Genomic DNA, 27,122 nt, shown 5'->3' with positions numbered 1-27,122 from the left:
CCTCGGCCAAGGACGTGCATCGTACGACACTGTGGACAGCTTCTAAGATATGACGCATAACTCAGCTAGCTCAATGGATTCCGATCAGAGACACATGCTTGACCTCTTATAGCAAGACACTGCATAAGCATGTACATACTAGAGAGTAGACCCCTCCTAGTCTCCTTCCCTTTCACCATGCGCCGGCGTGCCGCTAACGGGGAGGGACACGGTCCTGGCCGTCCTGCTGGGTCTGCCGGATTGCATGCTTAAGGTTGGTTCATCAAGTAGGCGTCTCAGAATACGGGAACGTACAATGCGTTCCGTCTCGTATTTACCCAACTGTACATACGTATGCTTGCTCTCTAGGCAAGGGATGCAACCAGCCACGCATGCTAGATAGCAGTAACTGTGCACGTAGCTCAGTGACCTGCGCCCTTAGACCCCTGAGGCCCCTCAAACCGAGAACCTCGAACAACAACCGTCTTAGGACTGTCTCGTATACATCATTCCCCAAGTGTCTTTGGCACAAAGCGTCTGGTTCACTCCAGCCCAGCCTCGAACCTCAACCTCGAACCTGTGTCAGGAAAATCGAAACACAAAAGAGAGGAGACAAAAAGAGAAAAAACGATCGACAGCGCTGGGATTCGAACCCAGGCACCCGAGGGTATGAGATTTCTAGATCTGTTGCGAATAGCACGCAGATATTCAAGTCTCACGCGTTAACCACTCCGCCACACTGCCATGACTTGGAAAAAGTGGGACTCGAAAGGACGCCATACAGTATACGCCTCGCTGGCGCATTACGTGATACGCAACAGCTATACAATCTTCGGTATTATTTGAACCTTATTGACCAAAAGCATACCGGAGTTATTTGTTCCTGGCTGTGTAGTCTCGAGGGGAGCCTGTAGCTGTGCAGTAACTTGTTGCTTACCCTTGTATGAGTAAGAATGTCAAGACCTCCGCAAACTCTATTCATCGCAGTGCTTATCCACTCCGGGTATGATCACCGCCGTCGACTATTGGAAATGCGCGTCCCTCATCTAAATGGCTCCTGTCAATTTCGATGGATGGTAAATCTGGAACATAGGGTACCTTACTAGTACTCATTACTTTGTATGCCAACTGTTGAGCTGCCATGTGAAGACGTTGAAGTTCCAGCCTTGCTACTTGTCAGTTGGTCAATCGTTCGAAGCAAGCCTTCCATGATGACGACCAAACACATTAGTTCTATATCCACAGATCTCAAGGCAAGCCAGCCCTATAATTCAGACCTCCATTTCGCATGCACAGTGGAAACCTTTCCGCACAAGACTGCGAGTCTCCTGCATGCAGTACTCAATTCAAAGCGCGGAGATGAGCTTCATCGAATCTCCGTCGGCACTAGACCAGAGAACAGCCACCAACGAAACAGTCTGGGAAGCGTTGATCAGTCTACCCTGTCATTACGAGACCTCTCGCCTAGAACTTCCCTGCACTGAGGGTTGATGATGCTGATGGAGTCACCGAGAGCCACCGGGACCCATTCATCCAGCCCAGCTCTGCCCAATCCCGGCCAGGGAGTATGGAAGGTATGGATGGTGTCGGGAAAAGCTAGGGTTAGGATGCTAATCTGGACTGGCGTTTCCACTTTCTCCAGAACGAATTGCCGCGCTGTTTGGTCGGCGTCAGACCCGATCGCAAACCTACGAACCATGTCATTCTCCCATTCGGGACGTCAGGATGTCCTTTCTCCACCGCTGGAAGGAATCCACTGCTGATCTGCCTCCTTTGTGCCGTGACAGATGGGCTTCCCCTGCCGCTCCCAAGGGTCAGACCCGGAATCCCTGGTCAAGTCCTTTTCGGGACTGTCTGTGGCCTTGATCAAAGCGAAGAATGAGAACGGCTGTGGAATCCATCGTCTGTCCTTTGCTGATATCATCAATTTGCCGCATGGCGCACTAACTCGGATACTCTGCCTAGGCAGTATGAGGATGGGTCCAAGGGGATGCTCAGGTGCTCGTCCAATGCGTTGAACACGATGGTACTTGTAGAAGACCTGATGTCCCTTCTGCTCTCTAGACTATTCCGCCTGATGAGAGCTTTTCCAAACTAGCGGAAAGCTCCGAAACAGTCAACAATCCCTGCAAAGCCCGATCTAGCCAAAAGTTAATGCCGAAGCCTCTGAGACTCAAAACCTAATGTCGTCGATGAAGGGGTTAGTAAGCGGCTGCACACGCCGGAGATTCATCGTCACGTGGGGATGATCACACAGCCACATCGTGCCAAACCGCGTCAGCCACGTCAGCCACGGTGACGATCGCGGCCCTCCAACAGCCAGGGGAAGCGGGCGACAGCCGCGGACAAGGCCATCGAACTACCTTACCTACCCTTCTGACTCGGAAATTAGACACAGGACCTGATACTCTTTCATTGAACTTACTTGTGACCTTACATTGCGGCTCAGATCGACAAGCTCGCCTCATTGCTGACTCGGCCAACTCAATCCGCCCACCCCCCGCATGATATACTACGTTGATGGTGGGTTCACGCTCACCTGCGAATTACTTCTCCGATCCTGATCTCAAGCGCCTAGGCAGAAGCTCATTGATTCCTCACACCCTATCACAATGGATGACTTAAGCGGTCTCAACTGGGCGTCCACCTCGTCCAACAATGACGCCCGGAAGCCTCCCCCCATGAGCTCGGGTTCTTTATTCCAGAATGTCTGTCGCAATGAACTATCTGGCCGATCCACACCGTTATCTGCATCCTCCGGCCTCTCCAGTCCTCCGTCAAAGTCCGCAACACCGGATAAAGACAGCTTTGCAAACCTGGTCTCCTTCAATGCAGCTACCGCCAACAAGAATCTTTCGCTTCTCGAACAACAAAAGCAGCTGGAAGCGGACAGGGCCAGAAAGGAGGCGGAGAAGAGATCCCACTTCGAGACTCAGTATGGGGGACAGAACAACCAGTTCTGGGACAGTTTCGAGCGAGGTGGAACCCCGACAGCCTCCGTGCCTTCCACGGCCCCGGGACAGCAGAGCGCAGCATCGGCCGACGAAGATGATATACTTGCCGCCTTCAATGCATCCGCACCTGTAGATGCCTCGACACACTTTCCTGTGCCTAGTGCAAGCCCCGCGCCGCGGGTCGGGGCGGGCTCCTCTCAGGCTAACCATAACGGAGCAGGCGCACCGCTGCACGGGGGCAGCAGTATGGCTTTCCCCGACGACGACGACGATCCGTTTGGCCTCAACCAGTTGAAACCCAAGCCCGCGCAACCATCGCAGCAGCCTCAAGCTGCCAACGATGATGACGATTTCCTCGGTTTGTTGGGTAAGCCAGTCTCCGAGCTTCCTCGGCCAGAGCCTCCCGCCAAACCACCTACGCCCCTGGAAACCGAGCATGATGCTCCATCCCCAAGACCTAGAAGTGGGATTGACCACGCCATCGCGGAGCTTGTCGATATGGGATTCCCTGCGGATAAAGCCAGCCAGGCTCTGCGCATGACAACATCTGGTACGGATGTGCAGGCGGCTGTCGGCTTGCTTCTCACTCAGGCGCATGAAGAATCCCGTCAGAAGTCCCAAAATAGGCCTTCCGGGGGTGACCGCGCCCCCGCCCATCCTGAGAGAAGCAGAGAACGGAATGAAAGACCGAGCCGCGATGTGCCCTCGTGGATGCAACAAGAGCGGTCCCGGAGCAACAACCGCTCGCCAATGTCCGCGGAAAAGGACCCGTCTCAAATCGCAGCCGCATTTGGAAATAACCTGTTGAAGACAGCGAACTCTCTGTGGAAGACTGGTAACAAGAAGCTGCAGCAGGTGGTCCAAGACTTCAATGTGGATCATGATCCCAGCCAGCCGCGATGGATGAGAGAGACATCCGTCCATGCTCATGGCGAACCTTCTGGTGATCGTCCCCGAGAAGATCGTTCGCGGACTTCTACGCAGCCGCAGGCACGACCTGAGAACATGACCGATGAAGCGTTGTTGCTCGAGTCAGGAGGACCAGTTCGTTCGTCACGAAACCCTGCACGGTCGAATGATGGGCCTGCGCCTCGCACGGCCAGCACCAACGTCAGGCGACAACCGTCTCCACCAAAAGAACGGCCTGTACAACAGCCTGCGTTCATGCGGCAGATACCGAGGGCTGAAATGAGGGACTCTAGATCCCGTTTGACCAAGTCTGCTGTGGAGGAGCAGTCGGCGCAGGCTTACGTTAGCCCCGCAAGAAGAAAGCGTCCTGTCGCTCAGTCTCCTGCCCCAGAGCTGAAAGTCGACCTGTTTGATTCCGCAGCTCCAGCTCCACCGCCGAAGCCGAAGCCCTCACCTGCACCCGCTCAAGCCTCGCGTTCCTCCACACCATCCAGAACCCTACCCACCCGACCGAAGGCTTCGCCTCGATCAATCCCTCCGGTGTCGCCACAAGCCCTTTCTTCGACCCACCGCCAACGAGAAATCGCCGCGGATGCTTACAAGCGGGGCGACTATGGTGCCGCACATGAAGCCTTCTCAGCAGCTCTGACACCTTTGCCGGACCGACATCCCATTACCATCCTCATCCGCAGCAATCGCGCCATGACGGCCTTGAAGGTGGGTGAGCCCAAGGTGGCAATCGGAGACGCGGACACCATGTTGGAGTTGATTGGCCCAATGAAGGGCGAAGGCGAGAGCATCGACCTCTGTACTGGTGAGGCCGCCAAGCCAATGAAGGACTTCTTCGGCAAGGCGTTGATGCGTAAGGCCGAGGCGTTGGAACAGTTAGAGAGATGGGCTGAGGCCGCACAGACCTGGAAGCTCGCGGTTGAAAGTGGACACGGAGGCAGCACCAGTATTCAAGGTCGCAATCGCTGCGAAAAGGCCGCCGGTATCAGCAAGCCCGCCGCCAAGCCCGCCGCGCCTGCCCGACGCCCACCGGCTCCCACACCGAAGAAAGCATCTGCTCTGGATGACCTGCAAGGTTCATCTGGCGCCTCGTCAGAAGCCGTCACTCGCTTGCGAGCAGCCAACCAGGCCGCCGAGCGCGCCGACGAGGAGAAATTCGCCCTTTCGGAGAGCGTCGATGCCAAGCTGGCGGCATGGAAGGGCGGGAAGCAAGACAACCTCCGGGCCTTGCTGGGCAGTCTGGACAGCGTGCTCTGGCCCGAGGCCGGCTGGAAGAAGGTCAACATGTCCGAACTCATCTTGCCCAACAAGGTCAAGATCCAGTACATGAAGGGCATTGCCAAAGTGCATCCCGATAAGGTATGTAAAATCCTGATGTCCATGCTCATAATCGTATTCAGCACTGACAATCTTCATCTAGATCCCCACAGACGCCACGACAGAGCAGCGGATGATCGCCGGGGCAGTCTTCGGCGCCCTGAACGATGCTTGGGACAAGTTCAAGAAAGAAAACAACCTCTAAACAAGCCGATCAATCGATACGAAACCTCGGTTTCTTTCCGACATTTTCCCATCGAGTTTTTTTATCAGGATTGCCTTTTCTTCTTGTCTCCTCGTCATCCTAGCCCCAGACCCTTTTTTCGAACCGCTGCTTGGGGGGGGCTAAGTGATCTCATGCTTTTCACACACACACACATACACACACAAATTTCATATTCTACAATTTTCCTCGTTGTACTCTGATGGCTGCTGACGACGTGCGCACAAACGAAGCCCATGAAATATTCTCCCCATATTAGCATTTTCGTTTCTCTTGTACATAGGTAGAACTAGACAGGGGGCTGTTGGGCATTCATCCCCTCGTGCGTGATTTTTCTCTGATGGCATGAGATGCACATTGTAGACTTTCTCAAATTGATCCGATCGATCCCCCACACGCAGAAAGCCGAGCACACACACTCACTCTCTTGCGACATGGCCGGGCTTGATATACTCCTCTGCAGTATCGGTGTACATTAAGAATCTACATCCCTGGTGGGGTGGAAGGACATAAATAAGTCGCGTCTGGAGAGATAAACCCTAATAATCTTTCTTGTGGTTGAGAAGGAGAACTAACTAGGCTTCTTCAGAGGCATCGGCTGGCTTCTCCCCTCCTATAACTACCTCCTCATCCTGCTGCTTTTGTTGCAGCTGTTCCTCGGCTTCCTCGCGCTGCAGCTGTTCGCGCTTTAGCTGCTTCCTTCCCTTGGGCTTGTCGGTTTGCATGGGCTGATCGACGCGGTGCGGGGGCCATTTGTCGCGGCAGTTCCGCTCGTCTTCCGCGGTCCACTCGCGCGGCAGGACGGCGAAGACCAGGTAGGAGGTGTGGGTCTTGAGGTTATCTTCAGTGCGGTGGACCAGACGGCCTTGTTTGTACAGCGGGATGTTGCTGGATGAGGGCGCAGCTTGTTCCTCCTTTGCGGGGACAGCCGCTGCTCCCGAGGACGCCGGCACAGGGGTGGTGGTGGCGGCGGTGCTATTATTATTGTTATCCTCATCCTCCAGCTGCTGCTGCAACTCGCGGTACTTCCGGGAGTTCTCCTCGACGTGGCGCATCTTGAAGACGGCCTCGTCGACGGACTTGGGGAAGACGACGGCGCCGCGCACCTTCTCGTACTCCAGCCCGACCTTCTCGCGCTTCACGTCGATCCGGTGGTTGTTGACCTCCACCATCGAGATGTCCAGCCACGACAGCTGCCGCAGCACGCTCACCGTCCGCTGCACCTGCTCCAGGCAGGGGGAGAATGTACACAGGTAGACCGGCGACGTCGGGTCCAGCGGCGACTCGGCGCCGGACGCCGGGTGCCGCACGAGGTGCTTCAGCGCGAGCCAGGGCGCTGGCAAGTCCAGAAACACCGCGTTGGCCTTGGGGGGCGTCCCCGTCTGCGCATCCCCCACGAGGAACCCGTCCTGGTAGACGTCCCGGTGCGTGACGTGCACCAGTCCCTCCAGGCCGTGTTCCTTCAGCTCTTGCCGCACCTTGCCCACGCGCTGTTCGTGGAATTCGAAGCTGGAGACTTGACCGAGTCGTTTCTTGTTGGGTGGTGAGGAGGTGGAGGGTGAGGATGAAGGGGGTGGTGGTGCATCGGCGCTCTCGTTTGTTGACGTTGGCGTCGTGGGGTATCCGTTGAAGACCGCGCGGACGGCCGCGTGCGTGAACGAGCCACTGCCCGCGCCGGCCTCGATGATCGAGCTGCCCGGCCGGGCGCGCAGCCGGTGCAGGATGTAGCTGTAGTCCGGGGTGTAGACGACCTGGGTGCGATGCGGCAGGGACATGGTCCACAGCTCCGGGGTCGGGTAGACGAGGTGCAGGAATCCGCTGGCCGCGGCGACGGCGGCCTGCGGCGAGGCCGAGTGGCTGTCGTTGCCCTCGGCCGTCGGGGTGCTCGCGGCGGAGTCATTGTTGCTGTTGTTGGTGAGTTCGTCCGCTTTGCGCTTCAGCTGCCGGTTCTTCTTCTGCGGGCCGCGGCCGCGGCGCGACCCCGTGTCGACCTTCGAGGCGATGATCTGCGACCCCCATGGTTGGCCGGTGAGGGTGGTGTGCGGGAAGGAGCCGAAGCGCGTGGTCGTCACTTTCCCTTCCTTGTAGCCGGCGTTGTCTTCGTCGTGGAGCTGGAGCACGGTCGGGATGGCTTGGTCGCGGCGGAGGTGGAGGAGGGCCAGCTGGTTGAGCTGCGAGTGGGAGCCCGGGGTGAGAAATGGTGAGGCCATTTTTGAGTGTATGTGTGGGCCGCCGCTTGGGAGCGAGGATTGGGCCTTGGGATATAATGGAAGTGTCCCCGTCGCCGAATTGGGCTTCTTTCTTCGACTTCTTCGACTTCTTCAACTTCTTCAACTTTCTTCTGCGACGGCGGCGTCACTTGCTGAAGATCCTCCGCTCTAGCCTCGATTGGGAGACTGGCTTAGGGCTTAGGGCTGCAGCTGTGGAAGGCGGTGAAGAGTGGCGGGGCGACAGCGCTGATTGGCTACCTTCGGCTGTCGGCTGTTTCTACTTTCCAGCGTTTCGCTATCAAGGACGTTCCTATAGTTCACTGCAGAGACTCTTGATAATGGGATACATAGTCATTCAATTCTTGCACGTTATGGACTCAATACTACTCTTCCTCTCTTGATCTTGGGGAATTTGAATTCCAAAGGGGAGGCGCTGTGATCTCGGAGGTTTCCATCCATCATCAGATGAGCTCGTCCATCACATGCTGCAAACCCCCCGAAAGGGTCGATAACACGGTGAATACTTGGGGTCAGGAACTAGAAAGAACATACCAAGAACGTCCAGAGTCAAGAAGGTCTGGCCTAGTCTCACATTTCGTGGTAATTAATCCAAACCTGGTCATACATCCATGCTCACTGGCCTTTGTCTAGGCATGTCGCCTCTTTCTATTACTGATCATCAACCTCGGGGCGCTGAACCTCGGCAACTTGGCTCTTCCCCACAAGGGGTCTCGTCTCCAACGTCTTAACGCGGCCTTCCCCAGACTCTCCCCAACTATCCAGGACTGCTAAACTTCGGATTTTGCCTTGAAGATAGAGATTTTTGATTGCAGTTCTTACTCAGTGCTTTATCGCCCCACTTGGAACCATCGCAACGTTTACCCATAATAGTCTAGCCGGTGAAATCGGTCGTCCGTCAACATGCCTTTCAACACCTTGCTTACGAGGAAACTAGGCATCACAGGTACGTCCGGGATCAACAGACTGTCTGGCTCACCTGCTGATTATCTCAAGTCCCGGTTGTCCAGGGAGGTATGCAATGGGTTGGATACGCTGAGCTCGCGGCGGCAGTCAGCAACGCAGGCGGTTTGGGAATTGTACGTATCCGCGATCGCCTCTGAACCAGAATACGAAATCAAGAAAGACTAACCCATGGAGAACCTACTCAGCTGACTGCCCTCACACAACCCACCCCCGAAGACCTCCGCAAGGAAATCCACAAATGTCGAGCCATGACCAAGAACCCCTTCGGCGTCAACCTGACCCTGCTCCCCGCCCTCGTTCCCCCCGACTACGCGGCCTACGCGCAGGTGATCATCGATGAGGGGATCAAGATCGTCGAGACAGCCGGAAATAACCCGGGCCCCGTGATCCAGCAGCTCAAGAAAGCCAACATCATCGTCCTGCACAAGTGCACGACGATCCGCCACGCCAAGTCCGCCATCAAGCTGGGCGTTGACTTTCTGTCAATCGACGGATTCGAGTGTGCGGGCCACGTCGGCGAGAACGACATCACCAACTTCATTCTCCTCAGCCGCGCACGCCAGGAGCTCAAGGTGCCGTTTATCGCCTCCGGAGGATTCGCCGACGGACAGGGGCTGGCGGCGGCGATGGCCCTCGGCGCGGAGGGCATCAACATGGGAACCCGGTTCATGTGCACGGTCGAGGCGCCCATTCATAACAACGTCAAGGAGGCGATTGTCAAGGCGGATGAGACGGACACGGCGTTGGTGATGCGCCGCTGGACGAACACGACCCGTCTATTCGGGAATAAGGTCTCCAAGGAGGCTCTGAAGGTGGAGCGGGAAAGCAAGACGGGCGAATTCAGCGAGATCGCCCCCTTCGTGAGTGGCAAACGGGGCCGTGAGGTGTTCCTGACCGGTGATGTCGATTTTGGGGTATGTTGTTCCTCTGCTACCCTCTCTCCTTGCGATCCTCAGACGCCGGCTAACTTCATATCAGGTGTGGACTGCCGGCCAAGTCATCGGAATGATCCATGACATCCCGACATGTGCTGAGCTTCTGGAGCGGATCGAGAAGGAGGCCGTCCAGGCATTGGATCGGGTGAAGTCGTTGCACACAGCAACGGTACAGAGCAAGCTGTAGAATAGTCAACCTGGTTGCTAACTGGCCGGATTGAGAGGGTTACTACAGTACACGCGGGATATGTATTACGTTTAGGTCTTTATGCAAGGAATTAGACATCATCTCCAAGATTCTTTTTGTGGTATAGTCTGTTTTTCCCGTCAGATGTGCCCACACGCGCGCTCACCCTTGCAGAGCAAAGAGCTCTGTCAAGGGATATTGGAGGAAGGGGGGATGATGAACGAAACAAAGTGTCTCGCCCTCGCCCATCGCCTTGCGACCAGTCAAAAGTAGCACGATGATGCCAAAACGCTCTCCTTGATCATCACCGTGGACATGATGCATACCCCGCGATGATGCAGCTGGACCCCTCCTTACATGCCTCTCTCAATACGCCGGAGAATTGCGATCGCCAGTGTACTGTACTCCGCATCAGCATCATTGTGTTATCTTGAAAGCACTAACCTAGCAAATAAGAGCTTCTGGCGCGTGTACCGAGCAACGAGGTTACAAAGCAGCTCCCCTGGATAACCGCTCAGGATACTATACGGTCATCATCATCGTATCCTGGTCTTACCCTCCTTGCAGCTATTCAGTCAAGGTCTAGACTGGACGCTGTGATACTTTGTTCTACGTCCGGCTCGCTGACTAGAAGCCTCTAGGGATTGATCGTCTGCTCGCAATAAAGCCTTTTCGGTATCTGAGACCGGCGAACTAGCCTCCCCGTATAGTGGCATCACGATGCTATCACCACCTTACCACCAAAAGCAGCAGGGGTATACTCTGCTCGACAAGATCTGTATCTCGCCTATCGCAATCACGCACTCATACAGGGGTCAAAGCAAAACTTATCCTGGTCTCCAGAACCCCCCAGCGTCCGTTAATCTAACCGAACTCAATAAATCTCCCTACGACCTCAAGACGAAAGATCGAGTTTGGAACTCTATCCCCTTCCCCTCCCCCCCTGTCCCGTGAGCATCGATCTCCCCGACAACGACCACAAAAGAAAGGAAGGAGAAACCCAAATTCAGCGTTGAAACAACAAGTCCCAGCGGGGTAGTCACCAGGAAGAATCACGGAGGAATATTTCAACAGCACCCACCCCCCGACCCGAAATAATCATGACAAGATCAAGCGTGAACTCCGACCTCATGCGTCGACCCCGAAACATGGGAGTACTCTCCACGCTCTTACTGCCCTGCATCCAGGTGCGCAAGCTGCGCCGCTCGCGCCGCCAACGTGATCACCACACCTCGTGGTCCTGCGCGGGAATCGCCGAGTTTGAGGAGCAGCACCAGCAGCACCAGCAACAGGGAACTACCGAGAAAAAACTTCATACCCGCGATACCGAGGGGTACACGGAGCTGTCGAGCTTCCCCGAGAAACCACAACCCGCCGCGACAATGACCGCGACAACGTTGACGCACACGAAGTCCATTCGCCTGGTCAGCTGTGCGGACTCGGAATGCTCGACGCTGGGGCCGGACGATGGCCCGATTCTGGAGAAAGATGACGAGGCCGGAGACCAGGAGCGCGAGGATTTCCTGGCGGGCAAGGAGAGCGCGTCCGAGAGTGGGAATGCGACGCTGTTGTCGCTGTTGTCGGATGAGGAGACGGATGTGGAACAGTCGGGTGGTGGTAGTCCGCCGCTGGTGCAGAAGATCATTGCCATGGAGGTGGTCCCGTCCTCGCGGCCGCCGTCGCGCGCTGGTGCTGGCGCTGGCACGCCCAAAAGCAAAGATGATCTTGATCTGGAGCTGGCGAGTCGGCGGGTCCCCAAGATTCAGGAAGATCGACGGCCCCGGCCGGCGAGTATGCAGGTTCACTCGACTGGGGGCGCGTTGAAGCTTCCGGAAATCAAGAGCCGAGTGATCGACGATATTCCGGAGGATATTGAGGAGGATGTTGTTGGCGTCAGGGTCCGGCCGTTGAGGCAGGCGGCGAGGAAGAGTGCTCTTCTGAAACCGACGGTGGTCGAGGGGGAGGACGACGACGACGACGACGAGAACGATGACAAGAAACGGTCCTCGACCTGGCGCCTCAGTCAACGCAAGTCCATGATCGAGCTGTTCAGTCTGCTTCAATCCACCGCAGCTGCCGTCGCCGCGGCCCCCAAGTTCTCGAACCTCAAACTGCCTCTCACGCAGAGGTCGCCCTTCCGCTTCTCCACCAACGCCGTCGTCGATGCATCGCCCTCATCGGTATACTCCACGACAGCCACGACAGCCACCACCACAACCTCACCATCTCGACCACCAGCAGCAGCAGCAGCAGCAGCACCCAGCACCCCGCCCAAGAAAACCAAACTCCCCTCCCCACCACCGCCCACACCTCCCCCGAAATCCCCCAAACAACTCCTCCAACAACGGCCCCTCCCGCAAACCCCGCAACGCAAGCCCCGACACAGCAGCTTCCAAGAGCAAATCTCACCTCCCACGGCCACCTACCGCACCAGCCCAAGCCCAAGCCCCACCAAGAAACAACGCCGAATGGGCACCGTCCTCTTCCCACTAACCTCGTCCTTCCGTCCCACCAGCGGTGGGAACAACAACCCAAGCGTGACGACGACGACAACGACGACAACCATCCCTGAGTCCCCATCCCGTCGTCAGTCCCGTCACCAAACACAAAATCAACAACAAAAATCCAATGCACAGACTCTTTTTTGCTAGCCACGGAGTTCGGGGTACCGGTACAGGGGTTCGGGTTATGTTTTGTTGGTGTCTATGGTCTCTCTCGGGGGGGTTGGTAGCCTCTTTCTTAAGGGCGTTGTTCTTCTGCTCTTGATGCGCCAGCTTTCATGGGAGCGACTTTGGGCTTGAAATGAATGTAAACTACATAATCCCCATGCGTCACTTTTTATCTCTGGGGGTTTCTCTTCTCTGGTGTATTTATTTGTTCTGAGATGATTGTATCATCTGTTCTTGTTGGGTTGTTTACATTCTTTCTTCGTGTGTGTGTGTGTGTGTGTGTGTGTGTGTTGGTTATGGGGTTAATGTTATCCGATGGTTGGGTTGGGATTGTATCTTCGGAGGGCCTGTATTTCTGTATGAGTTACTGGGGGCTTCGGAGTGAATCTCTCCGAACGCATCAGCTACCGAGTTATCACCTTTTTTGGCCTGAAGATGAACTAGACGGAACTGATCTCAAGAGAGAAGAAGAACAGAGGGGGATGACGGGATCTTAGAGATGAGCGCCATCATCCGTCTTCTTTTGTATACTACATACTACATACTCCATACACCTATCTGTATTAATGGCACGCAGGTAGCGTGAGGTCATTGAGGTATTGAATCCAAGAGAACTTCTTTCGGGGTGTACTTATTCTCTTTCTTTTCGGGAGCCGTGGTTATGGACAAGTAGCATGGAACATGACTGAATGGCACTTAGCAGTTCATACTGTCTGCCGGCATTGTCTACTGTCTACTGTCTAGTTTATAATGGACTCCGATGAGAGGCTGAGTTCCGCTGGGTTCCGATGCGCCTACTACCACTATGTATGAGGACAGCCGCATGTATGCTGATATGCCCTAAGAATCTCGGTAATCTCAGTAGATCTAGCCTATGCAGGCATGGTGCAGGTTTAAAGATCAGTGAGAGTGAAACTGAATGAGGGTGGTGGACAGAGAGATTTTGTCTGCTGGGGGCATGTAAGATACGATCCGGCTTGTTAGTTCTGGGTGTGATTCTGTAGGGAGGATCGAGCAACTACCGCTACTAATGTTAGGCTACTATGGAACTAGGATTAGTGGTAATTGGGGCGGGGGGGGTTTATTGAGGGCACGACTTGGTTGTTAACAGCGGGTAGGAGGTAGATAGATCAATTGATCGAGAGTTCGTCTGGGGAAAAGCTACCATTGTGTAGTCCACGGTTCGGTCTAAGTGATATTGAGGGATTAAAGTCAGTGCTTGAGCGAGAGCTCCAGTGAGGGTGGGTGGGGATTGAGCAATTAAGATCATGTGGAAAGTATCGGGAGGTTTGATTGGATCCAGGGGAGATAGTGAGAAATATGTGACGGGGAAGTTTGGACTGGATGCATTGTTCACAGTGTGGCTGAGAACCACGAGCTACAGAATACAAGTCTGCAAGAAATCAGGTAAAGCAAGTCTAATGCATTAAAGCTAGATGCCACGACACCGGCACTGACGCACCGGGAAATGCACAACTAATGATCAGATCATAGTTCCAAAAAGCAAAAAAACACGAATCTTCTTTCTCCGAGAGTGCCACAGGCGCACAATTAATGGTACATCATCTGCTCAAAACAGGAATAGATCCATAATCCTCCTAGACTGGAAAATCACAGGGCGACCTGTTTTCCTAGCCCCGATCCATGGCCCCGAAGGGCTTGACGAATAGTGGCCATAAGCAAAGACTGAACCCGCTTACAAGATAGAGCCGAGGGCAATGCAGGGCAGGGCAACGCCGATGAGAGAGTCGCTCTGTGGAGGATGTTAGAAGCTGGGATTGGGGGATGTGGCGCAAGAAACTCACGGCGTCCGAGGGGGAGCCCTGGCAACAGGCGATGTTCTGCTTGCACTGCTGGTTGACAAGATCCTGGAGAGGGATGCCAATGATGGGGACTGCGGGTCGTTAGTTGAGGGTCTGATGCAAACACTCAGGAAAGTGAACGTACTCTGGAGATCGAGCTTGGAGCACTGGTCGAAGAGACCGAGACCCTCAGAGCCGGAACCAGTACCAAGGAGGTTGCCGAGGGTACCAGCGAGGATACCGTCGTCGATGGTGGTGGTGTCACCGGCGTAGGTGGCCTTGTTGCAGCAAGACAGCTGAGCCTGGTCACCACACTTGGCGGAGGCCTGCTTGACGGTCACGTCGTCAGGAACGGGGAAGCGGACATCGCTGTTGCCCTTGTTGCCGTTGCCGTTGCCGACACCAAGGTTGCCGTTGGCCTCGGGCTTGCTGGGCATGGCAGCGACGGTGGCGGCGAGAGCCAGAACAGCGGCGGAGATGGTGAACTTCATTGTGACTGTGGGGTTGGATTTGAACGAGAGAGTGAACTCGGAATGAATTGTATGTATAAAGAACGGTAGGTCTGTAAGAGACTGGAGAGAGGGAATGCTCAAGAGAGTGATTGTGTGATGATGGAAAGAATCGACTGGAGGGCAACCTTCACCACCCTTATATAGACTTTCGTGGACACCCTCGAGCTCCCAGTCCATACACTGTCGCGTCTAACAAACCGCAAACCGGTGTCTTGCACAGCAGCATCCTCAGCATCCTCGGCATGCCCCTTGTGGAATGCAGCATGCAAGGACGGTGTTCGCCGTCCTCGTTCCTGAGGATCCATACTTGGCTCGGTCCCACTCCCTGGGCCAAGAGCTCCCTCTCCTCCAGCAAACGGTATGGATCTGCCCCAAGATATCGCCTCTGATTGCTTGCTTGCAGCCAGTTCATACTGCCGCGCTGCTTTCCAGCTCAGACACAGCACCTTTGCAGGATAGCTGGGGTACATTGCAGCGAGGCTAATGTCTCATTCCTCCTACCCATTCAAGTCGATCGTCACACAATCTCTTGCCAGCACACGTTCGAAAGTGCATGATCATGCATTTCCCTTTCATTAAGATTCTTACCCTTCCTTGTTGACTCACCCAAGCAACCACCCAGATCTGCACTCCAAACACTGCCTCGAGAACAACCCGAGGTCAGCCACTTTCCGCCACCGTTTCTGGTCGTGTGCCCTTGCCACAAGCCCTACGGCCCCAGTCGTCCCTTGTCGTAATCCTCACGCCTGCCTCCGAAGACGCTCGTGCGGAATGCGGGTGGCGTGGCAAGCATTGTTGGGCTGGGGGTCGACCCTCGAGTAAGGTTGCAGGACATATGCAATAGCATGCTTTGGGCTGCAAGGGGGGGGGATCCCGGTCAAGATCGAGGGTCTGTCAATCAATCCCTTTCTTCTTTGTTTTTTCGCCCTTCCAAACACATACCCGGAGCTTCATGTCCATGTGGGCGGAGAGAGAGGGGCCTCTGTAGCGGTGGGAAAGACGCAAGGGGTGCAAGATTAACTAGTTGCTACCTAATTTCCGCGTGCAAGGACAAATCGACCCTGTTCGCGGAATTTCTTGCCCGTGCCCGTGAATCTTCATCTTTTGATTCGTGTCTCGGACTGTGCAATTCCTTTCCTTGGAATTTGGGTTCTCGGACAATGAACCTGGACTTGGTTGTCATGGGCAGCGGACTCGGTTTCATTAATGGATTTGAGACACATGACGAGGCCGGATGGTAGATCCTTGTTTGCGGTGTCGTTTTGGGGGGCTGCTGGCTGCTCTGACCGCAGGATGGCTCATACTTGGGCTGAGTTGGTGGACTTTGGCGTTCAGCGGTGAATTCGATCTTGATTGTGGTGCAGATGCTGGTTTGTTGTTCGATGGGGGTTTGGAGTTGGGGAACATGTGATCCTCTTCCTCTTCCACTTCCTGCCTGGGTGCCTGGGTGCCTTTCTGCCTCGACTCGATCGTGAGGCATCAGTCCTGGTCAGTGGACAGTAGATTAGCATGTACGCATCTACCATAGAAAATTTGCATACAAAAGTTGTCAGTTTCAGTGTTTAGGGTCCTTGGTCACAATTATTGGGGACATGCTCGACAAGTTCACATCATTGTTGCCGGTGTGTTATGGCGTCGGATATATGATGCTTGTGCACAGATGTATATATATATTTCCTACTACTATCTGCTAATGCCTCTTCTGACTACCCACTGCGCCAGTACAAATGATTAACAAACACAATGGAATCAAACCTACACTTCGATCCAGTTTTATTCTCCAAAGAGCGAATGGCCATCCAGGCAGTTATAGCGATTCACTTCAGTTGATTATCTCTTGATAATTGAGAGTATCAAAATTCGGGAGCAACTCAGCTAGTAGCCTTGAAAGGGCACAATGACATATGTTCTAGATGTACAGCACTAATTTCGCTAGAGATCTTGTACTCACAATTGGGCACAAGTAACCACATCCATGGAAAACAAGTGGATAAAAAGTAGCCTAGCTACCACCCATGCCTTACCAAAACTTCGAACCGACCCAAAGCTAAGCGTGTCACATGTTCAATCCTCGTTCATAAAACCCCTCATATGATGACCTGAGGACGCAGAAATGCATATTTCCGCGCGTGGGCTGGATCGGTCTTTCCCGATGATCAAGCCTGGTCGTCGAAGCAAGGGTGAGCCTGGGCAGAACTGTTGCTTTGACCTGAGCATAAGCACAAAAGTCTTATACATTGCTGACATGTTTATGTCTCTTCAGGTGTATGAATGCCAGGGGAGTGGTTCCTTTGGACGGACAGTATGGGCCTTGTCGTCTCGTAGGTCGCAGCAGGACTGGAGATGCAATTGTGGCTCTTGGTGAGACCTCATATTCATCATATATATAGTTATGTCTGAGCAGCTTAGCCGATGATAAAACTTTCAGACTATGGGTTCGGTTTTGTGAAAGTTAACAGAAACTTGATAATCTTTGGGCGAGCCTTAGTATATATTCCAAGCTGGCCATCACATTAGCTTTACTGAAGACTGAGATCAGGAGATAAGTGCTACTTCACACTTGATACCTCCGAGATCTCTGATATTAGTATCTTATATCCGATTATGATCACAGTCCAGATTCATTTGACAGAGTCCAACAAGAGGATTAAGGTCATCATCATTGATACTAGGGAGGTGTCCCAACTACTTCCACCCCCACCAATCAGAAACCCCCGAGATCGAGTCACTGCCCCGGGACGCCCACTAACCGCAAACCAGCTAGCGTCTCATGCTACCCGACTCGGGGCCGCTCCGACTCTCCCAGATGAGCAGGCGGTCTGACGGGGCAGCTTTCGCTATCAGTTCCCCGATTCCTTCCACCATCTCTCCCTCTGCGCCCCCAATTCAGCTCCAGTGTACCAGAGAGAAGACAAGACTCTATTGAGAATCATATGCATCCAAAGGGTTGCTGACGCTCTCTGCCTCGAGCTTCTTCCGACAAAACACAGTCACTACGTGCATCACACGCACGAAAGGCAGAAAGAGAGAAAACGAGGAAAAAGAAAGAGAGCTAATCCCAGCATGTCCGCGACATCGCCGCAAGACGTCCCGGGTGGTGGCGTCGCGTCCACGGCCCCAGAGTCTCTCCCGCGCGATACAACGCAGGAGCAGGCGACTCCTTTGGATGTAAGCACGGAAGAAACCGCGTCCAGGAAAGAGGAAGAGGGGGCGGAACAAGCACAGCGGCAAGAGGAGGATGTACCCGGTCAAGAGGCGGAAGAGGGAGAGGTAGAGGGGGAATTGCGACAGGAAGAGGACGATTCGGAGAGAGAGGAAGGGGAGGAAAAAGAAGAAGAAGAAGAAGCAGCAGCAGCAAACCAACAAGGCACATCAGCTTCGGCGCCACCGTTACCAGACGAAGTGCCCCCACCGCTCCCCAACGAAGTGCCACCGGGCGACGACGATGGATGGGAACCCGTCTGGGATGCCAACGCCCAAGCCTACTACTTCTATAACCGCCTCACCGGGGTATCGCAGTGGGAGAATCCACGGGTACCCGGTGCCTCCGCCCCCGCCGCGTCCGCCGCCGGTGCCGTTCCCATTGACGACAACGGCGACGGCGACGATGATGACGAAGACGGCAGTATCCAGGAACAGCGCGCACGCGTGCTGGGTGGCTACAATCCCGCCATCCACGGCGACTACGACCCGACGGCGCCGTACGCGCAGCAGTACGAGCGACAGGAGGAGGCGGCCGTCGCCGGCATGGACCCGAATCAGGCGTACGAAGCGGTGGGCGCCTTCAACCGGTTCACGGGCCGGTGGCAGGCGGCCTCGCAGAACCCGGAGTATCACAACGACGAGAACAAGTCTAAGCGGCAGATGTATGCGTTCTTCGACGTGGACGCGGCGGCCAACAGCCATGATGGCCGCAGTCTGCGGGCGGAACGCAGCGCCAAGAAGCTTACCAAGGCGGAGCTCAAGATGTTCAAGGAGAAGCGACGGGAGAAGAAAGAGGAGAAGCGCCGCGCATGGCTGAGGGATTGACCTGTAAAAAGCTGGCCTCGAGTCGGATTCTTTTATGCTTATTCTTATGTGTGTTGTGTGCTGAGATACCTTTTCCCCGTTCTTTGACCTTTTTCTCGTTTCGTTTTTGTGTATGTCTTATGGTGACTAGCTTACATTGGCGTTTTATGTAATTCGCAAGATGCATAATAGAGTCACAATCGTATATATGAATTAGTTGATTCGTGCCTTGTAGATGGTTGAACTTATTTCGATGACTCGGGAAATGTATGAGGATACCGGATCAGGAGGCGGCGATTAAAGATAAGATCCACCGGGAATGGGGATGCCAGTCAGTCACCTGACCGGGCCTCAAAGTTCTCCCCATCAGAGGGACAATTGGGATAGCTTCACATTATCCAGAAGAGTTAGCGCCTCTCACATACTTAATTCCAAAGGTAAGACCTAGTCAAACTTACTGCTTTCCACCTGCCATACGCTTTGGAATCCCTAATCATCACTTTGTGTACATATGCCACTGAAAGTGAAGGGGAGGGAGGGGTGTATACCGACGAGAAGCGCAAAAAAAAAAAAAAAAAATTCCGAAAAGGGAAATATCAGAGGATTCCACCGCTATCATCTGGCTGCAAAGCCACATCGCACTTTTCGGGTGTCAAAGGGAAAAAAAAAAGCACGAAGCATGGCACTTTAAGAATCCAGCTATCCATTTCATCTGCCCATTCCCTTATTTTGTCTTATTCAATACACCTTCCCGCATCACATCCGGAAATCTTATACATAACGCAGACTAAGACTCGAATCGCTAACAAACCACCCAGATACCACATTTATCCATCCATCATCCTCTGAAGTAGAGTGAAAGCTTTTTGTGAAGCACCAAAGCCAAGATTTTCATCGTCAGTCATCAGCATTAGCACAAAAAGAAGCACAGCCGACCCCAACAATGGCTTCTACCATCACCCTCCCCGCCGACACGATCGACGACCTCATCTACGACGCCCGCTCCGGCGACCTGGCCGCCCTCAAGGAGGACCTGACGGCCAGCAGCGCCCAGTTCCCCGGCGTCTCGCTGGGCGCCCTCGTGGCCGCGGCCATCGACGCGGCCCCGGAAGCCGAGGGAGGCAGCGGATCCAGCCTGTTGCATTTCCCGGCCGCGAATGGGAATATCGGTGCGTAGTTGCCCGCCAAAGGTGCTTCGTGCTTGAAGCCTTGTCATGATATTGTTTTGTCATAAGGTCTAAACTGCAATGGCCCTTTCCCCCCCCCCCCCCCCTCACCACCTCTTCTCCTCTACTGGAATCATGGAGTGTCTTGCAGTGTGCCTGCCGGCCCTTCTTTGGAAAATGAGTTCCGGAAGAGTGAAATCCTGGAGTGCTGATGAGGCTACAGAGATCCTAAACTACCTCCTCACCCTCCTCGCGACGGAGGACGAGTCCACGCGCCGCCGCATCGTCAACCACCGCAACCACTCCGGCAACACGCCGCTGCACTGGGCGGCGCTGAACACGCACCTGGACTGCGTCAAGGCGCTCGTCGAGGCCGGCGCCGACAGCTCTGTCAAGAACGCCGCCGGGCTTGATCCCGTCTTCCTGGCTGAGCGCGCGGACTGGTCGACGCAGGAGGATGGTGCGGGTGCTGCTGAAACTGAGGCTGAGGCCGACCCCAATGCGGCGGCGGACCCCGGTACCATGTCCAAGGGACGACAGGTCGTGGAGTGGATGTTGAGCGCCGAGGTGGCGGCGGCCGGCGGGGATTCGGAGACGGTGGTGGCTTCGGCTGGGGTGCCGGTTACTGGGGATGGGGATGAGTAGAAACAATTCGAAGAATTGTTCGGTGACCTTCTTCTCATGAAATGCTTACATGATGTTGTATTTGATTCTTTTGTATGGTTAATCCTAGGGTCCTTTGTTTGTTCATGTTGTATAGAATTCTTTTTTTTTGTGGTATCATAAGTTTTATACAGTGGGCAAAAATGTTCATTTCGGTCACGCTGTCTATACTTGTGCTTTGAAATGTGTGTTTGGTGTCTCGTCTAATGTCTTGCGGACCGTAACTTTGTGATATCATCAATGCAGGTGGGTGTTGATAGAGGTAAGTAAGTAGGAGATAGGTAGATAGGCGCGCAAATCATGCCGTCAGGTTCCATCAATCTCGTCGTGTCTTGTTTCGATCCTGTGACGCAGCCGACGGGCTGGATCGTAACGACGAGAGACCCGGTATCGTGCTTGTCGTGGCACCGCCATCGACAATCTCGCGCACCCGCATGTCGAGGCCGACCCGAAATCGACGGTCCCGCCAGGTCACGGTGACCCCTCCGTAAAACGCCCAGACCCAGATCGGCAACGCCAGCACCTCGCGCCCCAGCCAGGCGGCCAGCCAATGCAGGAACGGACGACGGGTGGTGTTGCTTTGGGAGGGCGGTCGCGCGAAGGACGGGGTATCCTCGTCGAGCTCGACGGTGCGGCCCGAATGCAGCATGAGATAGACGAGCCAGTCGGTGACGATCCAACCGAGCATGCTCAGCCCGAAGCACGCCCAGAACGCGGGCCAGGTGGCCAGCATCGCTTCGGCCGCGGGGTACCCCTTCCGGCCCAGGAATTGCGCCAGCGCCGTCGTGACCCCCCACGCGCCGTAGCACGAGCACAGGATCGACTCCGTCCCGGGCTCGACCAGCGTCGCCAGCAGCACGGTGAACTTGCGCACCCGGAGCCACCGCACCCGGCGGGCCACGTACGACTGCACGCTCATGTTGGCCACGGGCTGGAAGGCCAGGTCCCCGAACACCATCGCGTGCTTGCCCCACCGCTGGCCCAGCTCCTTCTCCTCGCGCACCGCACTCTTCCACAGCAGGTCCCCGATCAGGTGATCCTCGCAGATGTTGTCGGAGAAATAGTCGATGCCCGGATTGCGTCGTCGTCGCCGATCCGCGGCCGCCGCCGACGGTGGTGCTGCGGTCAGGTAGTCCAGATGCGAGCGGCGGAACATGTTGGACTTGCCCACGATGCAGGGGGCGATGAGCACGGTGTTGATGGCGGTGTACATTTTCGCATGCGACGACGACAGGAACAGCTCCTCCAGCCGGCCACCCCCGGTCGTCAGAGGCCCGGCGGCGGCGGTGTCCCCGCGTTCCAAGCCAGCAGAAGCAGCAGCATCATCATCCCCGCCGTTCGTGTAGGACTCACGCAGCGCCTCTTGCTCCCCTTCCCTTCTCCTCCTCAGACCTTCCGATCCCGTCACATCCACCGCGACAGGTAGGTGATGAACGAACTTGTACCGTTTGCCGCCGCCGGCGGTTGTCCCGCACAACTTATCCACCATCCGGCCACACACCCCCTTTCCCACCCAGACATTACAGTCAATAATCCAGACGATATCGCCCTTGGCTTCCCGGTAGGCCCGACTCATGTTCCGAATCTTCGGGTTGGGACCCAGCTCGTAAGCGGGAGCAACATTACCGGAATGCTGCTGCTGCTGAAGGAGCGGGTCGTCGTCCTCAACGAAGATCCGCGCGTCGGCGTGGGGGAAGTCCGCCACCAGTTTCTGGAGGGTCGGGTAGGCGGGGTCGTTCTTCGAGGAGATGCAGAAGTAGACGGTCAGCTTGTCGCGGGGGTAGTCCTGGCGGAAGGTCGAGGCCAGGCATTCGTAGAGGTGAGGCTCGAGGCCCTTGACCGGGCGGATTGCGGTGATGTGAGGGGCATCATTTGGGGAAGCGGAGGAGGTGGTGGATCTATGGGGTTTCTGGAGGCAGAGTTTCCATCTGATTTGCGGTTAATAATTAGCTTTTGGTGTTGAGGATGAAGTTAAAGAGTGGATGTGTTCGGGGGGGGGGGGGAAGGTGTTTTTTTGTTGGAACGTACATCTGATAAGTGCCCAGCGAGCAGACCAGCGTCACGGTAGTATACCAGACCAGTCCGACCCAGCCCGCGACGACTGGCCATTGGATGTCGCCGTGGCGAGTGGCCAGTCCAAGCTCGGAGGCAAGCGACCGCAGGTGAAGCGTCAACATAGGCAGAGGCAGAGGCAGAGGTCGGTAGCAACAACAAGGTCGTCCGACGAGGAACTCATTCTATGGGGTAAAGAAAAAAACAAGGGACTGGCGAAGCGAGTGACAGCAGGCAAGAGACAGAGACAGCACAAACACAAGTCCCTTTAGTCAACCTCAATGCGGTCTAGGACCAGACTGCAAGAAGGTCAGATTGCAATTCACAAGATGCTCAGTCAGTCAGTCCAAGCTGTAGCCTAGTTGCTCGATGGCTGAGTGAGGCTGAGATGCAGTTGCGAGTTTCCATTCGGATCTCACGGATTCCGGGTTCGGCGCGCGATGGATGGGCGGGGATTTTCCCGATCGTCGGGCGCATCTCGTCTGTTTGGTGCTTGATTCCTTGTACTGCACGCAGTACCCAGTGATGTCTGCTACCCCTGTCTAATTTCGAGTTTCATAGTTGCGTATTTTCATGTTTCATGTGTCAGAAATGCGTTGAAGTTGTTTTTATTAAGTAGCAGTAGTAGTAGTAGTAGTAGTAGTAGTAGTAGTAGTAGTAGTAGTAGTAGTAGTAGTAGTAGTAGTAGTAGTAGTAGTAGTAGTAGTATGCTAAATGGCCTGTTGTCCGTTCCGTGGCGCTGATATTCAAATTCCACGTTTAAACTCGGCCTCCAGTAGCTCCCTCCAAATCCTGCTAAAGACGAATAGATAATGAAAAAAAAAGCGATGAAATCCCAGTATGCAGTCCCTAGTAAAGCGCAAGCAAAACGCGAAAACAAAGAAAGGAAAGATCAACCCAGGCTGAGTATCCCAATATCCCCAATCCTACTGTACAGTTCTCAATGCCCATGCCTTATCGACCATCCTCGCTGCTCATCGTACTGTGCAAGACCATACGCTGAGCAAGCACGCCGCTCCGAGGTTACGTCTTCTTTTTCTTGCGGATCAAATTGGCTTGTAAAACATTGACCCCGGAAGTTGACTCAAGTATAGGGGTGGACACTGTTGCATCTGCCGGCGGTGCATTGGCGTCTGGCGCGGGCTCATCCGCCGTCTTCTCGATGTCTTGTGTTTGGGAGGGTTCATCTTCGACCTTCTTGCGTTTACGGACCAGCGTGCTGCTGATGAGAGTGTTGACCTCCGTAGTTTGCTGGGAAGGATTGTCGGTGCAGCCTCGGCCCAGGACCTGTTGCCCGACCCAGAGTTGGTCGGCAAGTGAGGCGATCTTCTCCCCCCAGGCTCTTGTACTGGCGATTGAGACCTCCTGGTTGAAGAAGTCCTGCTCAATCAAGAAGTCAATTGCCGCCTTGTAGTCGGCTTCGCTGAGCACAGCGTGGCCACGCCCTGCCTCAGGCCAGAAGAACGCACTGGCGTCTGTGGTGCGCTGCGCCGTGGACTCGGATACGGACAGGGTCTCAACCGTGGGTTCGGGGGCTGAGGAGTCTATCGGCTGTGCGACATTCGGGCCTGCTAAGGCTTCAGGTTGCTCCAACGAGGAAGCCAGAGCATCGTTGGATTGTGGCTCAGGTACTGTAACCGGTGCACGGGTTTCGGCATGTCCAGCACCACACGAGAGGGTCTTACGGTCACCCAGAACAGACCGGGAGCTGGTCATCTGGACGGAATTGACCAGCCCCGGCGGGTTGATGACGAGCCACAGGAACCCGACCAATCGTCCCGAAGAGCACTCCTGGCGGAAAGACATCATCTCCCAAAACTGATCCAGCGACTTGACACTCCGCCACTGACCGGGCGCCACCGAGGACTTCCCGTCGTCCCCGGACTGCGGGGAAAGCTCATCGTCCAGGTCAATCAGGAAGCGCGTCTTCGGGTCGTCGGGGAAGCGGGGGACCAGACAACGAGGCGGCGCCCTGGGGTCGTCGCAGAGCTGATGCAGAGGGTAGCTGTTGCGCCACCGGGGGCGTTCCTGGCCGTCCAGGCGAGCGGCACTGGGAAAGAAGCCCCGGGTTTCGAACTTGTCACACCCGGGGACTATCAGGAAGGCCGTGGCGGAGCTCTGCGCCGACTCCGTCTGTCGATCCAGGGCGTTCTTCTCGTGCGAGCCGGACTCCGGCTCGTACTCGCGGAGGATCGGGTCGAACACACGGCACCACCACTTGATCAGCCCCCGGTCGTCGAGGACATGCTTGCCCTCGTTCTCGATGCTGCCGGGGAACAGATACTGGTTCTGCGCGCGCGCGAACAGGGACACCACGAGGCGGACCCCCGGTCGCTGATGCGTGCGGACCAAGAAGGAAAGAAAGGTCTGCGAGATGCGCCGGAGCAGGGAGACCTTGGGGGCGTTCTGGAGTAGATGTAGGAACCCGGTCGAGTCGGCCTTGGAGACGAAAATCGTCGTCAGGTGCGCGGTGCTGTAGATCAACACCTCCAGCCCCAACACAATGATTTCGGCGCCATCCTTCCCCTCCGCGTCCACTGATGCGGTCAGAAAGTGATTCTCGCAAAAGGTGGGCTCGGAAGTCTCGCCGGGGGGTGCGGCGAAGAGCGCAGGGCAGGGAGTGGGAGTCGAGGAGACATGGCGAATGGTAAGCTTGACACCGGCGGGCAACACCTCGGCCAAGAGATCGCCTAATTCCACGTCGACCTGAGACATGGCTGGCCTAGAAAAGACCCTCGGGGTGGCCAGATCAACATAAGATGTCCAAGGGTGATTTTGGAGAGAATTGCCCGTCGGGTCTTTCTCTTGCGATTCCTTCTCCTGGTCTTTTTTCACCCCCTCAGACGCGTTCCATTTCACGGGCGCATCACGTGCCCGCAAGCTGACTCTTTTCGTCTGCTGTCAGCACTTTATCCCTCGCTTATCCCCAGAAGGCTTTCGATGGAATTTATCAGGTTTAAGAACGTCGGTTTATTGAGAGAAAGGTGAGAAGTGAGTGCATGAGTACAATTTTGCGCTTGCACAGCGGGAGCAGCTCCCACCAGCAGGAAATTCCAAGAAAGACCGCCAAAAAGCTGTCCATCCTTCCCTATCTATACACACCAAGGAGACTTAGAAGTAGCCCGCCACCGCCTCTAGATCGTCGGCGTTCAACAACGCAACCCCCTCCTCGAGCAACGCCCCCCAAATATTGTTTCGAGTACGGATCGGATAGTAAGGGGTACCCCAGTATCGCGCCCCGATTCCTCTCTTCTTAGCGGCTGCGATTTGCGCGCGGATGGCCTGGGTTTGGGTCTCGTTCAGCTCACTATGCGAAAGAGGACCCACGGCCGCCACGAAATTGGTTGACGCAATCGGGGAAATCAGACCGGTTACATCGGCGAATTGATCCTCGTCGAGCTGGTCAAGGGGTGCATCGAAGAAATAGTCTCGGTTTGCCACCGGCCCGACCAGATCAAGCGGCGTGTTACCGGTGCCTATCACTGTGACGGGCCCTTCGGTGATAGTCGTATTGTCTTTAAGAGTGCTCAAATAGCCACGAGCACGGAGTGGCTCCAAGGCCTTGATAACCGCAGCCAAGGTTTCAGGTCCGGAGGTCTTCAGGTCAATGAAGAAGTAAAGCGTTTGTGAGGTGTCAGTGTCGAAAACACCGCTGGCTGGAGTCAGCACAGGTCATTGCTGATGGACCATTGATCCAGAGTCATCAAGCGACAAACAAGCGAATCTTACTTTTTCGTGGGCGACGTCACAAACCGAGACGTGGGATTCTGGCGTTGAAGCACGTCCAAAATAGGGTTGATGTAGAGCGACTCCAGTGTTCGCTTTTCAGTCAGGGAAGACTCGTCATGGCCGACCTATTCGTGTCAGCCTCGCTCCAGCAAATAACGTAGAAGGAGACCGACATAGAGGGTGCCATTATACAGCCACACATCGGCTTCGGTCGATATGCATCCTTGCGATAAGCCTATGGAGATAAAGTCACTAAAGTGCCATAGACCGGTAGCATTGAGGATCATCTATACATACCCGAATAGAAAGGAATATCTCTCCAGTAGTCACTGGCACGGAGTTAAACATCGTACCTGCTTGGAGAACCGTCGATGCTGGCTTACTTGTGTGAATGGACTGGGATCTGTAGTTTGGTTAGGTTGCCCCGAACGATGCCTTTCGCAGTGCATTTCCAAGCTTGGAATTCAGCATTGGATCCTAGATGAACTTACAGGCATGACACCTCTGGTGAAATCGGTGGGATACCCATACTCGTTGCTCATATGGGTGTTCTTCAGCACGCTCTGTAGTTCCGTCACCGCGCCTGCGGCCTCCGTCGGAGAGCCAAGGAGGAATGCGGAGGCCGCAGCAAGCAGCGATCGGGAAAGCACCATTGTATATGCTTGGAGCTGTAGTCCAAAATAAAAGTACCCGCGGCAGTATCTAAATGAGTAGAGGATCAAGATAGTCTATCTGATATAGCAAAGTATTGAACAGACAAGAACGGGGGTTGGCGTTCGGTCCCGGGTGATTGTTGTCGATCGAAACAAAGCTT

At 55.0% G+C, this 27,122-nt stretch overlaps 10 protein-coding genes and 1 non-coding gene across 11 annotated transcripts; 5 read left to right on the top strand and 6 right to left on the bottom strand.

Moving 5' to 3' along the window:
* Window positions 1-611: 611 nt before the first annotated feature.
* BO82DRAFT_t215 lies at window positions 612-723 on the bottom strand. The gene has a single exon. It is a non-coding gene; the product is annotated as a tRNA-Ser (tRNA).
* Window positions 724-2,366: 1,643 nt separating this feature from the next.
* Window positions 2,367-5,797, top strand: BO82DRAFT_355791 (UBA/TS-N domain protein). The gene is made up of 2 exons (XM_025635549.1): window positions 2,367-5,210; window positions 5,272-5,797. The coding sequence occupies exons 1-2, from the start codon at window positions 2,592-2,594 to the stop codon at window positions 5,371-5,373; spliced, it is 2,721 nt and encodes a 906-aa protein (XP_025490416.1). The 5' UTR covers window positions 2,367-2,591; the 3' UTR covers window positions 5,374-5,797.
* Window positions 5,518-7,708, bottom strand: trm61 (tRNA 1-methyladenosine methyltransferase subunit GCD14). Its single transcript, XM_025635548.1, has one exon. It carries the CDS (start codon window positions 7,599-7,601, stop codon window positions 5,967-5,969), a length of 1,635 nt encoding a protein of 544 aa, XP_025490415.1. The 5' UTR covers window positions 7,602-7,708; the 3' UTR covers window positions 5,518-5,966.
* Window positions 7,709-8,300: 592 nt separating this feature from the next.
* Window positions 8,301-9,818, top strand: BO82DRAFT_115175 (NAD(P)H-dependent flavin oxidoreductase). Its single transcript, XM_025629834.1, has 4 exons — window positions 8,301-8,565; window positions 8,616-8,698; window positions 8,771-9,499; window positions 9,564-9,818. Exons 1-4 carry the CDS (start codon window positions 8,523-8,525, stop codon window positions 9,705-9,707), a joined length of 999 nt encoding a protein of 332 aa, XP_025490414.1. The 5' UTR covers window positions 8,301-8,522; the 3' UTR covers window positions 9,708-9,818.
* A 989-nt stretch (window positions 9,819-10,807) lies between these two features.
* On the top strand, window positions 10,808-12,702 carry BO82DRAFT_338874 (uncharacterized protein; the record flags this gene model as incomplete). Its single annotated transcript, XM_025633452.1, has 2 exons — window positions 10,808-11,887; window positions 11,984-12,702. 2 exons carry the CDS (start codon window positions 10,808-10,810, stop codon window positions 12,356-12,358), a joined length of 1,455 nt encoding a protein of 484 aa, XP_025490413.1. The 3' UTR covers window positions 12,359-12,702.
* Window positions 12,703-13,720: 1,018 nt separating this feature from the next.
* On the bottom strand, window positions 13,721-14,770 carry BO82DRAFT_433603 (hydrophobin family protein). Its single transcript, XM_025640886.1, has 3 exons — window positions 14,324-14,770; window positions 14,182-14,270; window positions 13,721-14,129 (listed from the first exon to the last, which is right to left on the bottom strand). The coding sequence occupies exons 1-3, from the start codon at window positions 14,667-14,669 to the stop codon at window positions 14,073-14,075; spliced, it is 492 nt and encodes a 163-aa protein (XP_025490412.1). The 5' UTR covers window positions 14,670-14,770; the 3' UTR covers window positions 13,721-14,072.
* Window positions 14,771-17,574: 2,804 nt separating this feature from the next.
* On the top strand, window positions 17,575-18,895 carry BO82DRAFT_355787 (WW domain-containing protein). The gene has a single exon (XM_025635547.1). The coding sequence runs from the start codon at window positions 17,754-17,756 to the stop codon at window positions 18,717-18,719; it is 966 nt and encodes a 321-aa protein (XP_025490411.1). The 5' UTR covers window positions 17,575-17,753; the 3' UTR covers window positions 18,720-18,895.
* Window positions 18,896-19,378: 483 nt separating this feature from the next.
* On the top strand, window positions 19,379-20,682 carry BO82DRAFT_393336 (ankyrin repeat domain-containing protein). The gene is made up of 2 exons (XM_025638668.1): window positions 19,379-19,867; window positions 20,088-20,682. Exons 1-2 carry the CDS (start codon window positions 19,642-19,644, stop codon window positions 20,507-20,509), a joined length of 648 nt encoding a protein of 215 aa, XP_025490410.1. The 5' UTR covers window positions 19,379-19,641; the 3' UTR covers window positions 20,510-20,682.
* A 161-nt stretch (window positions 20,683-20,843) lies between these two features.
* Window positions 20,844-22,704, bottom strand: BO82DRAFT_403668 (putative ceramide glucosyltransferase; the record flags this gene model as incomplete). The annotated part of the gene is made up of 2 exons (XM_025639401.1): window positions 20,844-22,455; window positions 22,556-22,704. 2 exons carry the CDS (start codon window positions 22,702-22,704, stop codon window positions 20,844-20,846), a joined length of 1,761 nt encoding a protein of 586 aa, XP_025490409.1.
* A 553-nt stretch (window positions 22,705-23,257) lies between these two features.
* Window positions 23,258-25,382, bottom strand: BO82DRAFT_355784 (H3 histone acetyltransferase RTT109). Its single transcript, XM_025635546.1, has one exon. It carries the CDS (start codon window positions 25,292-25,294, stop codon window positions 23,603-23,605), a length of 1,692 nt encoding a protein of 563 aa, XP_025490408.1. The 5' UTR covers window positions 25,295-25,382; the 3' UTR covers window positions 23,258-23,602.
* Window positions 25,383-25,426: 44 nt separating this feature from the next.
* BO82DRAFT_338857 (uncharacterized protein) lies at window positions 25,427-27,087 on the bottom strand. The gene is made up of 6 exons (XM_025633451.1): window positions 26,800-27,087; window positions 26,692-26,711; window positions 26,606-26,637; window positions 26,482-26,543; window positions 26,309-26,433; window positions 25,427-26,231 (listed from the first exon to the last, which is right to left on the bottom strand). The coding sequence occupies exons 1-6, from the start codon at window positions 26,959-26,961 to the stop codon at window positions 25,691-25,693; spliced, it is 942 nt and encodes a 313-aa protein (XP_025490407.1). The 5' UTR covers window positions 26,962-27,087; the 3' UTR covers window positions 25,427-25,690.
* Window positions 27,088-27,122: the final 35 nt, after the last annotated feature.

Source organism: Aspergillus uvarum (assembly GCF_003184745.1).
Source record: "Aspergillus uvarum CBS 121591 unplaced genomic scaffold BO82scaffold_39, whole genome shotgun sequence".
In the NCBI taxonomy this organism is placed as follows: Eukaryota; Fungi; Ascomycota; class Eurotiomycetes; order Eurotiales; family Aspergillaceae; genus Aspergillus; species Aspergillus uvarum.
Note: the sequence above shows the minus strand (reverse complement) of the source record. Positions and strands in the feature narration are given on the sequence as shown.

Bases quoted from the DNA above. Each gene is read 5' to 3' on its own strand.
- BO82DRAFT_355791 (XM_025635549.1), top strand. From the start codon at position 2,592: ATGGATGACTTAAGCGGTCTCAACTGGGCGTCCACCTCGTCCAACAAT. The intron at 5,211-5,271 runs GTATGTAAAATC...ATCTTCATCTAG, and splicing joins CCAAAGTGCATCCCGATAAG to ATCCCCACAGACGCCACGAC.
- trm61 (XM_025635548.1), bottom strand. From the start codon at position 7,601: ATGGCCTCACCATTTCTCACCCCGGGCTCCCACTCGCAGCTCAACCAG.
- BO82DRAFT_115175 (XM_025629834.1), top strand. From the start codon at position 8,523: ATGCCTTTCAACACCTTGCTTACGAGGAAACTAGGCATCACAG. The intron at 8,566-8,615 runs GTACGTCCGGGA...GATTATCTCAAG, and splicing joins GAGGAAACTAGGCATCACAG to TCCCGGTTGTCCAGGGAGGT. The intron at 8,699-8,770 runs GTACGTATCCGC...GAACCTACTCAG, and splicing joins ACGCAGGCGGTTTGGGAATT to CTGACTGCCCTCACACAACC.
- BO82DRAFT_433603 (XM_025640886.1), bottom strand. From the start codon at position 14,669: ATGAAGTTCACCATCTCCGCCGCTGTTCTGGCTCTCGCCGCCACCGTC. The intron at 14,271-14,323 runs GTACGTTCACTT...AACGACCCGCAG, and splicing joins CTCCAAGCTCGATCTCCAGA to TCCCCATCATTGGCATCCCT. The intron at 14,130-14,181 runs GTGAGTTTCTTG...CATCCTCCACAG, and splicing joins AGGGCTCCCCCTCGGACGCC to AGCGACTCTCTCATCGGCGT.
- BO82DRAFT_355787 (XM_025635547.1), top strand. From the start codon at position 17,754: ATGTCCGCGACATCGCCGCAAGACGTCCCGGGTGGTGGCGTCGCGTCC.
- BO82DRAFT_393336 (XM_025638668.1), top strand. From the start codon at position 19,642: ATGGCTTCTACCATCACCCTCCCCGCCGACACGATCGACGACCTCATC. The intron at 19,868-20,087 runs GTGCGTAGTTGC...ATGAGGCTACAG, and splicing joins GGCCGCGAATGGGAATATCG to AGATCCTAAACTACCTCCTC.
- BO82DRAFT_355784 (XM_025635546.1), bottom strand. From the start codon at position 25,294: ATGTCTCAGGTCGACGTGGAATTAGGCGATCTCTTGGCCGAGGTGTTG.
- BO82DRAFT_338857 (XM_025633451.1), bottom strand. From the start codon at position 26,961: ATGGTGCTTTCCCGATCGCTGCTTGCTGCGGCCTCCGCATTCCTCCTT. The intron at 26,712-26,799 runs GTAAGTTCATCT...ACCAAACTACAG, and splicing joins TCACCAGAGGTGTCATGCCT to ATCCCAGTCCATTCACACAA. The intron at 26,434-26,481 runs GTCGGTCTCCTT...TGACACGAATAG, and splicing joins TGTATAATGGCACCCTCTAT to GTCGGCCATGACGAGTCTTC.